Source organism: Cebus imitator, unplaced genomic scaffold, assembly GCF_001604975.1.
Source record: "Cebus imitator isolate Cc_AM_T3 unplaced genomic scaffold, Cebus_imitator-1.0 Scaffold68, whole genome shotgun sequence".
Classification (NCBI taxonomy): domain Eukaryota; kingdom Metazoa; phylum Chordata; class Mammalia; order Primates; family Cebidae; genus Cebus; species Cebus imitator.
Window position 1 is genome coordinate 2,842,641 of NW_016107383.1, and position 16,238 is coordinate 2,858,878.

General features: G+C 37.1%; 1 protein-coding gene across 1 annotated transcript in view; it reads right to left on the minus strand.

The window, feature by feature from the left end:
* Nucleotides 1-10,905, minus strand: part of EIF3H (eukaryotic translation initiation factor 3 subunit H) — a 109,019-nt gene extending 98,114 nt beyond the window's left edge. The window contains exon 1 of the mRNA XM_017530676.2: nt 10,751-10,905. Within this exon, the coding sequence (XP_017386165.1) occupies nt 10,751-10,882 (132 nt within the window). The 5' untranslated portion in view covers nt 10,883-10,905. The remainder of the gene's footprint in view (nt 1-10,750) is intronic.
* Between the last annotated feature and the right edge of the window lie 5,333 nt (nt 10,906-16,238).

Here is a 16,238-nt window from a genome sequence, read left to right on the forward strand (position 1 = left end):
AAGAATGCCTGGAATTGCTCACCCAAACCAATAAAGTCCAAGATACTGAAAGAATGATCAGAATTTATCATTATATAGAAACCAGCTGAAGCAAAAGATGACAAGAAAACAAAAGATATAAAATGCTTATTGTAAACCCACACCTTTTAATGTTAAATAGATGTTCGATGCATACTCATATATATTATTCAATCCAGGCCACATCTGCTGTAGCAACTAAAGTTAAAATGTTTTAATCATATTTCATTTACTTGGGAAAACAACCAGTTTGAAATCCAACAGTAAATATTACCAACTATTAAAATCAATACCTACTGCTAAAAATCATATCAACAATGATGAAATAATAGTAAGAAATTACCCATTCAAGTTCTGCTTATTGTAGTAGGAAAGCCATTCACTATCTTCATATCAAACTAAGGCCTACAAATCCTAACTGATTAAGTCCTCTCCTCCACGAGAAATGCTGTATATGGTGCCTTAAATTATGCCCAAGAAGACAGCTATAAGAAACAAATGATAGTGTGTCATCACTAACATATATGTCACAAACACAGTAAGCATTGTCAAAAAGCAAAAGACAATGAATTTCAAAAAGGTGTCCGGCCTTAAGGGAAAGGACCAATGCCCAGATGTTTGCAGGTTTATCCAAATCTTGGGAGGAACATAAAAATCAAAAAGTCTGACCCAGTACAGTGGCTCATCCCCATAATCCCAGCACTTTGGGAGGCCAAGGCAGGCAGATCGCTTGAGGCCAGGAGTGTGAGGTCAGTCTGGCCCACATGGCAACACCTCATCTCTACTAAAAATATAAAAGTTTGCCGAGTATGGGGGCGCACAGCTACTAAGGAAGCTGAGGCACAAGACTCACTGGAATCTGAGAGTGGAGGTTGCAGTGAGCCGAGATTGGGCCACTGCTCTCCAGCCTGGTCAACAGAGCGAGACTGTCTCAACAAACAAAAAAGGAAAAGTAAGACAGACTTGGAGTTACCTACCTAATGCAGGTAAATTACCTAACTTAGGAACACTTACCAGTATTCTTCCCAATGCTTCTTTACATACTGATTTTCTTTATCAATCCCCAGTATCTTAATATGTGAACTCAGTAGTTAAAGGTTGCATTTTTCCAAACTTGAGAATATTTACAAAACTGACTTCTTATAGCTACAAATCTTCTACAACATGACTGATTATTAAACATAAAGATTCTAATATATAAGCTTTCTCATACATTTTAAAGTTAGAAGTCTGTAAGACACCTGAGTTTTGAAAAATGTATTTCCCAATGCTCAAACAAGGAGCACCAGATTAACTATTCTGTACACACCTTAACTTCTATTTTCCCCACCTGTACATTAATCAATCACATAAACTGTCTGTATCCACATTTGCTAATTCGTAAAATAGGGATAATGATCGTTCCTATTTCAAAGAGTTGTTGTATTGCTTCAATGCCATAATAAATATAAAATAATTAAAACAGTACCTGTCACATAACAACTACAGAGGTCTTAAAATGTATGAAGCTGCTGTAAAATGTAAAAGAGAATGAGTCAAGGATGGCTAGATGTGATTTGAATTCAAGCTCCAGGATATACTCACTTTATGTCTTTGAAAAGCCACTCAGCTTCCTGGAGTGGGAGAATCAAATGTATAATCCAGATAATACTAGTCTGCCCAGCTCCTGGAGCTACCAAGGTACAATAAGGTATGCTAAATGATTTTTCTATTATAAAAACTTACTATTTATAAGCAATAACATCTTACTTGCCTAAGCAAAAAATACCAATAAGCAATAAAAATGTCAGGCTGTATAATGAATTTAATCCTCACTCACAAATACTCAGATTAAAGATAATCCTGCGTAACGGTTTTTCACCCACAGCACATTAAAAACCTGAAAAGCAAGGGGATAAGAATCACATAAATTTACCTAGAATTCAATGACAGGGATATTTATTTTTTAATTTTTAATTTTTTTTTTTTTTTTTTAAGACGAAGTCTCACTCCTGTTGCCCAGGCTGGATGGAGTCCAGTGGCACTAACTCGGCTCACTGCAATCTCCACCTCCCAGATTCAGACAATTCTCCTGCCTCAACCTCTCAAATAGCTGGGATTACAGGCACTCACCATCATACCTGGCTAACGTTTTTTGTATTTTTAGCAGAGACAGGGTTTCATCATGTTGCCCAGGTTGGTCTCAAACTCCTGACCTCAGGTGATCCACCCGCTTCAGCCTCCCAAAATGCTGAGATTACAGGTGTGAGTCACTGCATCTGACCCAATAACATGTTCTTAATGATAACACTATGTCATCAAAACACGATTAGATTGTATTAAATATTCTCTGACTAAAGCAGCAGAAAATTATGTAATACACTTCAGAAAGATGTATAATTGAAATAGCTAAAATGTGCAAGTTTCGATGCTTGAAAGGATTTCAAATTATCTGACTAAAAAAGTCTCACACATGAAACAACTTACGTATTCACCACTGCAGTCAGAAACCTGAAAGAAGACACCACGAGTCATATAATTTTTTTGTTGTTAAAAGATTAACAAGCCAGACAAACTATATTCTACTTGAGCCCAGGATCTCAGGCAAAAGCCTCCATTTCAATGGAATTTAACAAGCTGTCTTCTACTATCTTTAACTTAATAAAAGTATCACAAAAAGTCTACAGTTAACACATGTGATAGCCTGGCATTACATATCTGAATTATTCGATTCAGTTCACAAAGCACTTCCAATGGCCAGGCACGGTGGCTCACGCCTGTAATCCTAGCACTTTGGGAGGCTGAGGCGAGCAAATCACCTGAGGTCAGGAGTTCGAGACAAGCCTGACCAACATGCCAAAACCCCATCTCTACTACAAATACTAAAATTCGCCAGGTGTGGTGGCACATGCCTGTAATCCCAGCTACTTGGGAGGCTGAGGCAGAAGAATCGCTTGAACCCAGGAGGCGGAGGTTGCAGTGAGCCAATATCGCTCCATTGCACTCCAGCCTGGGCAATAAGAGTGAAGCTCCATCTCAAAAAACAAAAAAAAAAAAAAAAAAAAAAAAAAAAAAAAAAAAAAAAAAAAAAGCACTACCACCAAAATGTTGCCATTAGATTTGAATAACCATTAGGTAGGTAAGGTAGAAATAACATTTATTCAAGAAGCTGTTGTGAGGATCAGATAAAATCTAACCAAACATCCCTGTACAGGGTCTTATAATAGGTGCTCAATTAACATTAGCGATTTTTCTAACAGATAAGAAATTGACAAGTAAAAAGATGGAGAAATATGAACAAGCTCAGAAAGCTAACTGATTTATCCTCAACTGTGTGCTCTTTTCTTTTCTCACCAACACTGTATTAATTTCTACAAAGCATTTACTAACCCAGTTTCTTCATGACTGATTTTCAAGAAAATTTCCACACAACAGGAGTATATTCATTCATTCCCAACATCTGAGTGCCTTCTACAGAAAGGTACTGTTCTAGACACTTGGAAATACTGCAGTGAACAAACCTGACATGGGTGCCACTCTCAAGAAGCTGATATTCTATTGTGAAGAAATAAGCAACAAGTAAAAAGAGCTTCAGACAGTAACAAGGACCAAACTGGACACCAAAATTCATATATGTACAAGTCTTTTATATATAATGGTGTAGGATTAGTAATTGCATATAACCTAGGCACATCTTCCTATATATTATCCCTAGATAACATATAACACTTAATACAGTGTAAATGTTATGTAAATAATTATTATATTGTATTGGTTTTTATTTGTATTTTTTATTTTTTCCTAATATTTTTGATCCGTGGTTGGTTGAATCCATGGATGTGAGATCGCTGGATTCGGAACCCACAGATATGGAGAGCTGACTGTATATGTAACTCATACTTTTCCATTTATTAATAACATACTCTACCTTACTTAACAAAACCAAGAGAATAAGGCACCTAATAAGATACATAAAGAGGAAAACACAATTTAAAAGGTTTAGAAATTTCAACAGCAATGGCTTTCAAGCACTGAAACGTGGAGGAGACTAATGTTTTACACTTTAGCCTTCAAAAAGGTGATCATATCAATGAGAAGGGGAAAACAATATTAACAGTAAATCATTAACAGTATGGATCACATACCAAGATGAGGGATACAAGCTGTCATTAAAAAGTTCAGAGAAAGGAAGAGCAATGCTTCTTCTCAAACATTAATATGCTATAAATCACCTGATTTGGTAGATCAGGAGACGGCCTGAGATTCTGTGATACTTTATGTCTCCATTTCTAACAAATTCAAGTGTAGCCAGTATTGCTCATCCCTCAGGTCACGGATCATACTTTGAATAGCAAGAGTCTAATAAACATAAGAAAGGTAAAAGTCAAATGTTCTAGGGAACAAAGTGAGTTCAATAAGAAAAGTTTAACAGGAAGAATTAGCTTAATCTTGTCTAGGAACAAGGAGACCACCTGACAGAATGAAGAGCCATTCTTCCATTTCACAAGGAAGTACCGAGCACTGACTCGAAAAGTACATAGGAAGAGCTACACTGACAAGCCTATTGGAATGGACAATTAAAAGATTATTGACAGAGTGCATTTCAACTTACTGGACTGACAAAAATGGGTCTCTAGCCATACTAAAGGTAGAAGAGATGTGAAGCAATGGGACTTCTCATAAACTGCTAGGACAAATGTGAAATGGTACAAATATTTAGGAAAATAATTTCACATTACGGTTCTTAGTATAACGGTCCATGAGCATCCCTAAGTCCCACCAATCATAGCGTAAGACAGACACAACAAGACTCAAGACACAGGAGAATATAAACTATGATTTAATTCATATGTATTCATACAGACAAGTGAAAGTAATCAAACTGTTTAATAGTCCATGTGGTAAAGCCACAAAAGAATCATTAAAATTTGCTAAAAAAAAAAGAGCCAGGTGTGGTGGCTCACACCTGTAATCCTAGCACTTTGGCAGGCCAAGGTGGGTGGATCACCTGAGGTCAGGAGTTCAAGACCAGCCTGGCCAACATGGTGAAACCCCATCTTTAAAAAAAAAAAAAAAAAAATTGCTTATGCCCATTACTGGAGATAGTTAAATTAAAAAAAAAAAAAAAGGAATCATTAAAATAAAACTCACCAATAGTGACTCACACAGTGAGAGATGGGCCTGGAGGAAAGGATGAAAAAGACGAAAGGGCTTCAAAGATACTTGCAATGTTCTATTTCTCAAGTTGAACAGTGGATAACTGAATGTTTAGACACTAACTTTTGTGAATGACATTGTGATATATTTCACAGTTCTTTGCTGATGTTATCAATGATCTTTAAAAAGTAATAATAATAATTCAGGGAGTTTGTGGTGGCAGGTTCTAACAGCAATAGAGTTTAAGTATGAAAGACTACAAACATAAAATGGTTCTTTAACCCTAACTTAAAGAGGAAAAAAAGCCAGGGCAAAGAAGTGGAACACAGGGAGCTAAAAGAGACAGTGCTTAAAATTTTAATATGGGAAAGTCCTGATGATGTTTATGTGCTAATGGAGAGTACAGCTGACCCTTAAACAACATGGGCCTGAATTGCACAGGTTCAGGGATGTGAACCTTGCATACAGGAAAGGCCAACTTTGCCTATAGGTGGGTTCCACAGGGTTCCATAGCACCAGCTGTAGGACTTCAGTATGCCCAGATTTTGTATATGCAGTGGTCCTAGAATCAATTCCCTGTGGATGCTGAGGGACTGCTATATTACTGATACAGAGGAATTGATAAAATAGTTCTAAAGATAGAAAAGGAAGGGTTCAAGAATACAAGAAAAATTGGTCTTGGCCACTATCAATGTGCCAGGAAGGAACAAATGTGATTAAACATCAGGCTAAACATAGGGTGAGATTAATCTCCAGGTTCACCTCCTACATCTACATATGGCTGAGAATGGTCATGAGAGTCGGGACTTTTTTCTACCTTGCTCACCAACATACCGAAGTATCTATCAGGGCCAGATCTGGCACATGGTCAGCAATCAATAAATATTTTTTAAATGAATCAAGAACAGAGTACAACTGGAGTATACAGATTCAAGTTAAACTAGATGGATAATTTTTTTAAAAACAGCGTAAAGTCTAGGTAACATTGTTTATTCAGTATGTGATGATAAAAGAGGAATTTCAGAGACAACTTCATGAACAAAAGCAAGGTCATGCTTACTGCTTGAATAAGGATGTGAATCTAGGTCTGTATTGAGCATGACTTATTAAAGGAAAAACCAAGTAGTCTGAGTGTCTAGAACATACAGTTCCCACAAAGCTTGGAAAGAAAGGAAATAAACCTGAATACAGATGCAAGAAGGAAGAACATTTTGGTGGGCCTTAAATTCAATGGAAAGTCACTGAAAACATCTAAGGAAAGAAGATAAAATCTGAATGTTCACATTAAATGAATATTTTAAAGTATGAATGGTAGACTGAACAGAGGGCAGGGGAAAACAATATTAAAATAACCTATATAAGATATGAGAACATAAACTAGGAATATTATAAATAATAAAATGGAATGCATACTCATTCATTTATCCTACTCTGTCAGTTAACAGGTTCAGCATTGGAGATACAACATTGGTGACAAAGCATAGTCTCTGCCCTCAGTAGCATATATCCTGATGGAGAAAAAAGAAAACAAGATAGTTACAGGCTGTGGAAAATTCCAGAAAGAAATATAGGGTGCTGTGATGGAAAGTAAGGAGAAGAACAAGTCTATGATTCTATTTTGGACATGTTAAATATGAGCTGCCTATGAGTTATCCAAATAGTGATGTCAAACAGGCAATGGGCATTCAAGAGCCATTACTGGCAGAAATATAAATCTACGGCTTATTAGAATATAAATAATATTTAAAGCCATGAGCAGGGATAAGAATACCTTGAAGAATACTATAATTACTGCAAATAATAGCAGCAGCTAAGCTTAAACGGTGACTTACTCTGTCCCATACATTGCTGTAGTTATTGACATATATTCAGTCCATTTAAAGTCAAAACAATTCAGATGAGGAAAACGAGGCACAAAGACTTGTCCAATGTCATTCAGCAAATTTTAGAACTGGGATTCAAACCCAAGCAGTCTGGCTCCAGAGCATGCACTTGTATCAACTTCATTACACTACCTATGTCAAGCAGAGACTAAAAGAAAAGCCAAAACCTAAACCATGAGGCACTTCAACATGCACAGATGGAGAAAAGACACTAACATAAAAGATGAGGATTAAGTGGCCTAAAAGGAAGGATAGTGATTGACTGGGGTCACACACCAGTAAGAATCCTCAGCATTAAGATATGAAAGCAAAAGAAAGAAAAGATAAACTATTAAAATTGATAGGGATACTGGCAATCATTTTGTGGATGAGAAAATGTACCTTCTGAATAAAACAATCATAGAAGTCTTGTAAGTTACTGGTGGATGCAGACTGGAATGCATGTTTCCTGATTATCAGTTCAGTGCTCTTTCTACAATTTAGTAACAAAGGCAGCATTCGGAATGACTCCAGTAACAAAGGCAGCATTCGGAATGACTCAAGAAACATTAATACGGATGAGAGTGGCAAAGCCACTGACAGTAATCTGAGTGTTTATAATGACATAGGTACTATTAAACACTTCACAAACCTCAGAATTTCATTCTCACAACCCTTATGAGGTAGTATTTTATCATCATCCGCATTTTACAAAGGATAAAACTGAGACCTAGAAAATTTAATAGCTTGCAAAACATCATGCTTATTGCTGGAATAAGGATCTGAATCCAAGCCTGTCTTCAGGATTTTCTTGGCTAACGCGTAACATTGCTTTTCGAAAAGTAACACTGTTAATCAAGACAGAAAAGAAAGAAAAGGACAGCAGAGTTTAAAAGTAACACTGTTAATCAAGACAGAAAAAGAAAGAAAAGGACAGCAGAGTTTAAGGAAGTTTTTTAAAACTGTATCTGGGCAAAGGTGAGTACACCTTCATGACATCCACGTAGAGACGGTATGTACATGACTCCATGTATAAAAAATCCATTAATAAAATTTAGAGTAACCACTATTCACTGTATCTAACCCAATATATGGCATAAAGAACATACAATTTAAATGTTCCCTATTTGATTTACGATAATTGGAAAACATTCACAATTAAAATATGAGCAAACAAGATAAAAGAACCCTGCAACTGCATCATAATCTAGCTGCCTAAACTTATACAAATGACAGAAAGGCAGATGTCCAAAGGCAGATGTCCAGGCAGGAGGGCAAGTTGTTAGGAATTTATTTTGCTAATATCTACCCAACCAGTGGAGGAAAAAAGCAGTTACCCACTACTGTGCAATAAGAGATCATTCACTAAGCTCATCAAGAATCTGCATATAAATAATTCTCAAGTAAAATAATCCTTTACCTGCTCTTATTATGATTGCTTTTGGAGTCACTGATAAGCTTTTGATCTTTTTTTTTTGTTTTTGAGACAGACTCTAGCTCTGTCGCCAGGCTGGAGTGCAATGGCACAATCTTGGCTCACTGCAACCTCCGCCTCCTGGGTTCAAGAAATTCTCCTGCCTCAGCCTCCCAAGTAGCTGGGACTACAGGCACACGCCACCACACCGAGTTAATTTTTGTATTTTTGATAGAGACAGGGTTTCACCATGTTGGCCAGAATGGTCTCAATCTCTTGATCTCGTGATCTGCCCACCTTGGCCTCCCAAAGTGGCTCATTACAGGCATGAGTCACTGCACCCAGTCACCTCTGATTTTTTTATCCGATTTCAAAGGTGCTTTGGTAATCAGAAATGGTCCTTTTGGTGGTAGATATGAGCATTTTCACCACTGTAAAGGTTTATCTTCCACAGTAAATGAATAAATCAACATTCACATGTACAAACCAATGCCCCGTGAGCAGGATTAACAGGTTCCTTAGCATTAATCAATTGTGAGAGAGCTGATAAAAAATAGTAATTTGTGAATCCACAAAATAGAGAACCACTCTCTTGACCTTCCTAAGCCCACTGTCTACTTGTGAAACTTGAAGTGATCCAGTCCATCTCCACCTGCAGGTCTCTTTTTAATTCAACAATCCCTCTTAAAGCTGCCAGGAAATTGTTACTGAAGTGCTTTTATCACTGCCCTGTTAGACAATATTTGGTACTTAGAAGAATGTCCTAAAATATTCACTGAATAAATGACCTCCAAATAGATTTAACGCCACCAACCTTTTGCCTTTTTCAACTCTGGAAACTAAGTGACTCAAAGAGTGCTGTTGTGACATAACAAATTTAATAAGAAATGTGCTCCTAAGGAATAAATATTTCCCAAGTGTGTAAGTGGTACTTATTTTAACAAGTGTAATCTAAGTCCACTCACCAGCTGTAGAGATTTGCAATCTCTAAAGACACATCATTTGTTCCTGAACACACATCTGCCTCCCATGAGCCAGGGAAAGCCAGAGTGCCAGTACACAGACCAGATAGTACTCCATTTTCAACGTATTACACAAGTGACACTTAGAACAAAACACTCCAAAGTTAATCTCTCGCCTGCATCTTTCAAGCTCTGCTAACCATAGACATTAAACTCTTAATAATTGTAACACTGACTATACTGTGCTAGAGGACACCACATAATTTTTTTTATTTAACCCAAACAATTCTATGACATAAATACTTCTCATTCCCACTTGACAGATGAGGAAAGCAAAGCTTGGAAAGGTTAACTTGCCCAAGGTCACAGAGCTGGTTAAGTGGAAGAGCCTAGAAGACTGAATGAGCTCTTAACCACTAGGCTACACCTTCATATCCAGTTTAACTAAGTCAGTTCAGCAGATTCAATTATATGCTGGATTTAAATTATGAATAGTTTCCACTTAAAAATAGCCCTGTGCAATTAAAATTTTCACATGAATTTAAAAGTACTTCCTTATTACAAGTATCTAAGATCTGCAGCATTAATGGGAAATAACCTTTAAAAAATCAAAGGGAGAGAAGATGGTTTTTAAAAAGAGAGGCAAGAAAGAGGCTTTTAAAACTAGAATGTCGTACAAATGCATTTTGCTTCGAAACAACAGAAATAAAATTTCTCATTCTAGATTTTCCTTTTCCCAGCTAAGTCCATTCCTTTATCAGTAATTTCCTTAGATGTCCCAGTTCACGAACCTTAACTACTAAATACATTTTAGGTCCTTCTCTTTGATATTCCTTTATGTTTTTCAGAATGAACACTACAAAAGAGTCTATTCTAATTATGCGATTTCATTTAAAGCGCCGAAGTACAGGCTCAAAAGAGTGGCTACAAAGTACATCTCCACTTGGGAAGTTATAGATGTTAGATCCCAGCAGGGAAGCAGTGGAGTTTCCTTACTCTCTCCTTCCCAGAGCCCTGCTAAGTCCCTAAATCGTCCTCGACACCTTCGTTAGCTGCTTGTCTCCAGGGGTCTTTCTCCAAATCCCCACTCCGGGCAACTCAAAACAAGACCCCAGGAACTTGTCACTCACACCCTATTCTCAGTCCCCTTCCTGAAGCCACAACTGTCCCGTCAGAAGATAAGAGAAGGTTGCCGCGTCTCCTGACAAAAAAGTGAAGATGAAAGAGAAAGGTACTAGGGAAAAACTTTGGCCTAGCCACACCAAGCCCGGGGGCAGAATGCTGGGAAGTACGGCTGGCGGGACGGGGCTGGGAACTGCGCTCCCCACGTGGGCCAGAGGAGACGGAACAGCACTCACAAGGCCATCTATCTGCACTTGCTTCACGGCAGAATCTCCAGAGCCGCCTTTGCCCTTGCCTTTCCCTGCTGCGCCGGCGGTGGAACTGGAAGAGGTGGCAGAAGAGCCGGTACCTTCCTTGCGAGACGCCATCTTTCTAGGCAGACAGGAAGAAAGAGAAACATGGGTTACCGGAAGCGGAAGTACAAGTCTCGCGTGACGTCACTCGCAGACTAGCGTTCGGCGGGCGGAGCTGGAAGGAGAAACCAAAATTGGGCCCCGCCTCCCTCCTCTTTAGCAGTTATATCTTCTTTCCAGGCGGTAGCCTTTGTGCATGCCTACTGTACATTTTCTGCCTCTTTCCAATGGAATGATCTAAAATGAAAGTAAAGTTTTTAAATGTTTAAACATTCACCGTTAGGCGAACGGTCTTAATAGCGTTACAGTTCGCATTATTTCTGTAGCGTCTCCTTCGTAAAAATGCTTTCATTTCTGATTTTGCAATGAAGTGCTGTACTAGCTTGCATTATGCATATTAGAAAACTGAGAAGTGGTTTGCCCGACACTATTCTGTTAATTAGCGGTGAGCCAATATTGCATAGCTTGTTGTATGTAATTTTAGATAGCTACCGGTATAAACACTTAGATTATACAGAAATTAATTAAGACATGGAAACTTTTTTCAGAATTACCAGAAATAGTAGCCTTTTGCTATTAGTTTTATGTAGCCATTTACATAAGTATCAAAGAAGTTATTTTAGGTCTTGTTGAAGGTTGATACAGAACATATTTTCTAAAAATCACGCTGATTTATTACACATTATTCTGAAATACACATCGCAAGTCTTTAAAAGAATATGTGCCAACTGTAAGCAGCCTTTTTAGATAAGCAATTTAAAACATTCTTTTCTACTTCCTAATGACTTTTTTCCTATCCCTTATTTTTGAAATGTTTATTAATTCAATCAACATATATACAGAACTGGCAAATAGTTAAATCAATAAACGGCATGTCCTGCCTTGAAGTGTTTTGTTGTTTTTATCATTGGGATCTGGTGTTATATTTCAGTCTGGGAGAAGAAATAGTTATATGTTACAAATTCTCAACACTGCAAAATGGAAAGTTAATATCCATTCATTTCAAGTGTATATGAAATATTTATCAAAATAGACCACATCCTAGGTCACAGAGAAAGTCCACAAATTTAGAGGTGTTGAAGGTTGATCCTGGTAGAATTACACTAGAAATTGGTAATAGAAAGGTCACAAAAAGAAAAAAAGAAGAAAGAAAATTTCTCATGGAAGAACTAGACTGGAGGCTAATGCCCTTTTTGACCTTAGCCCACTTGCACCCAGGTGAAAAAAAAAAAAAGAACTAGACTGGAAGTTTTTGCCTACCAATAGGTAGCTGGAATGATGAGCATCAGAAAACAGCCAGGCTACTTATAAACAATAATACATTTATTTATTGCTTTATCCTACAACATACATAACCCAGTTTTGTTTCAAAATTACAATATCAATATCCTAATAACAATAAAACTACAAAGTAAAGTTTAAAATTTCTTTGCAAATTTTGTGTCCTTGAAAATATCCAACTAAGGTTTTGCAGCCATGTGTGCTAAACACACTACAATGGGGTATTTTCATCCGTCCTGAGACAGTTCATGTGAGCCCTCTTTATCAAATAGACTAGATGTAAGAGATACAACAGAGAGAGAGAGAACTCCAGACCTCAGGTGATTTGTCTGTCTTGGCCTCCCAAAGTGCTGGGATTACAGGCATGAGCCACTACACCCGGCCAATATAAATGTTTTAAATATACCAATTAAAGGAAAACAATTGGATGAATGGATAAATGGATAAAAACATGATCTATCCATAGGCTGTCCATAAGAAACTCACTTCAAACATAGTAATATAAGTATAATGAAAATAAAATGATGAAAAAAATATATCATGTAACCAGTAATCAAAAGAAAGCAGGAGCAGCTATATTAATATCAAATAAGGAAAATTTCAGAGAAAATAAAATAATCAGAGACAGAGGAGACATCACATAATGATAAAATGGTCAATCACGAAGTACACACCAGAATTCTAAATGTGTATGCCCCAACAGAAATCAGAACTTACGTGAAGAAAAAATTCATAGAACTGAAAGGAAAAATGGGCAAATCTATAATTATGGATGGAGATGTTAACTCCCTCTCTCAACAATGGATAGGGCAACTAGAGAGAAAATCAGTAAAGATGTAAGGAACTCAACAATACCATCAACCAACAGGATCAAATCAGCATTTATGGAATACTCCAAGTACAAAATATACACTGTTTTCAAGTGTCCATAGAACATAGAGGTTATATCCTGAACCATAGACAAACTTCAGCAAGTTTAAACCTCAACAAATTAAATGATTTCTGAATTGAAATTATTCATAATATGTTCTCAAATCACAATAGATTTAAACAAGGAATTAAAACATAGGATAACAAAATTTTCTCGTTATTTGGAAACTAAACAGCATACTTCTAATAATCCACAGATCAAAGATGAAATTTTGTGTGTATGCTTTAAAATTTCCCTAGGAAAATTTTAAAACATACACACAAATTAAACTAGATAAATATAAAATATTAAAATGTATGGGGCACAGATACATCAGTGCTGAGAAGGAGGTTTATAGATAACTGCCTACATTAGAAAGAGGAAATGTGTCATTTAAGCTTTCTCTTTAAGATCCTAGACAAATAAGAACAAAATAAAACTGAAGTATGCATAAGAAAGTAAATAACAGATTATGAGAAACTGAATATACTTAATCATCCAAAGATGGTAGGTCACAACCATTAAGTTGTCTTTCTGTCCTCCCATAAGGAAGTTCAATATTGTGGGTGTTAATTTCATTATGGATATTTATTTATTATATAAAAAAAATTATCCTGTATTCTCAACAAGATGTTCTTCATTCTCTTTGTCACAGAAACAAATGTTTTTAGCATACTTCTGTAATTGCTGGAAATATTTCTAATTTAGTTACAGTCAAAAAGAGAAAGCCTGATGAGAGCCTTCCAAACTAAGCTGTGGGCCCCACCCATGTGTGATTACTGCATGGGGACAGGAAGCAGAGGATAGCCTGTCACACTTGAGTGAGCAAATATAAAATAAACAGTCTAACTAGTTCTGCTTTTGTGGCATAATAACTCTACCCACTAGAAAAACACAACCCAGTGAAAGTCAGGCTGTGACCATTCCATGCCGTAGAACCAGCCAGTATTGGAGCTGCTTTCCCTCACTTGGCTCAGGCACTTAAACACCTTTCAATGCAGTAAAATGAGAGTCAGGACACCAAAGATGAGCCCCTAAATGTTGTTAAATGTCATTTTGTAACGATAGAGAATGTTAATTTACAATAGAGAATGTACATTTTGGGGGTTCATCTGGCTTGTTCTACATTCAGATGAGCCAAAAGATGTGTGTGTGTGCATGTGTACACACAGTGCGCGCGCACACACGCACACACATGGTGTCTTACTCTGATGCCCAGGCTGGAGTGCGGTTGCATGATCTCTGCTCACAGCAGCCTCAACTCCCACCCCAACACAGGTGATCTTCCACCTCAGCCTCCCAAGTAGCTGGGACTACAGGCACACAGCACCACACTTGGATAATTTTTGTACTTTTTGTAGAGAAGCAGTTCCACAATGTTGCTCAGGCTGGCCTCAAACTCCTGGGCTCAAGTGAACCTCCTGCCCGGTCTCCCAAAGTGCTGGGATTACAGGTGTGAGCCACCATGACCAGCCTGCCAATATAAATTATTTTAAACAAGAAGGAAATATATGCTATCATAGATCTAGATGTCTAGAGAAGGGCATACTCCAAGTGAAGCAGCATAAAGGCTCCAGTTCCATTCCTTTATAACTCTCTGCACTCTGTCTCCTGCCAGGTTTGGGTTCTGACCACAGACTGACTACCACTACAGTCTCAAGCTCTCAGTAGCAGTTGAAACAATACACTTTTTTGTTTGTTTATTTCAAGAAAACCTCTCCCCCAACCATAGAAAAAAGGTCTTTCTCATTAGACTCACCGAGATCAATTTAAATCATAGGCCTCCTTTTGCGTACACATGTGAAATAAAACTATGGGAGGTTATACTTTGAAGAGCTAAGTAATTTGCTCAGTGTTTTGAAAGAGACAATAGAGAGTATAAAGTTGGAGCCAATAAAAAGAAAATAATATTCATTTACACATAAGACTCAGCATGTGGACATATTCTATATGTTTTCTGAAATAATAATAATTTTTAAAATGACATTGGACTTTTTATCCCAGTATTTTGATTTATGACTTACCAACTAATATTTAATCAAAGTAATCTTGCAGTTAAAAAAAAATTAAGAGGATTCTAAGAGTGGCTTTCATTTAGTGTAATATCATGTAATTAATACTTCATTTTGGTGTAATTCAATTATAAATACTAGACTTTGAAATAATATTCTACTGGATTATTGAAAGCACGTTTAATTTCTTGCCACCAGGACTTCAGTTTCTGCCCGGAGTTCTCCTGCTGCTTAAAAATATATACAAAACCACGAGTGAAAGAGTTGTCTTCAACATTTTGTTAAAGATAAATAAATAGTGTTTTTTAGAAAATCCTGTTAAAGCTGTAATCTGACATAATTTCCAATCTTTAAACTTATTTAAGTAACAGTAATACTATTTGCTTACCTAGAGTAATTTTATAAGGATCCATTAATCTTCTAAAGTGCTATGATAGATTAAAATGAAAGACCCATGTAGTTCGAACTTCTGTAGCAAGTTTCAATAATATAATTAAATTTCAAATGGCAGTTTGCTTTGCATCACAGTAAAACACGTTTGCCATTGCAACTACTTCTTAACTTTTTGCTCTGCTCTACCAGTTTTTATTTCCACCATTTAAATTAATGCCATTAAACATTTTGTAGTAAAATGCCAATGGAGAGCACTGTTTAAGTCTGTTAGAGGCAGACTGGGCACAGTGGCTCACACCTGTAATCCCAGCAGTTTGGGAGGCCAAGGGGGACAGATCACTTGAGGTCAGGAGTTCGAGACCAGCCTAGCCAACATGGTGAAAAAACGTCTCTACTAAAAATACAAAAAATAGCCAGGTTTGGCAGGGGGCATCTGTAATCCCAGTTACTAAGGATGCTGAGGCAGGAGAATCACTTGAATCTAGGTGGCAGAGGTTGCAGTGAGCTGAGACTGCATCACTGTACTCCATCCAGCCTGGGTAACAGAATGAGACTCTGCCNAAAAAACAAAACACACACACACACACACATAAATCTGTTAGAGAAATAACAAATTCCTTTCAATTTACCTAATCTGGCAGTATTTGCTCTAAGTGTGATTTCATCCAGATAAATTATCACAGAAAGCAAACTTGCTAGTCTAATTTTATGGTGATCTAACAACAGTTGTCTGATAACTAATAATGGGCACTTCCTGTTTACTGTTTAGTTTAGA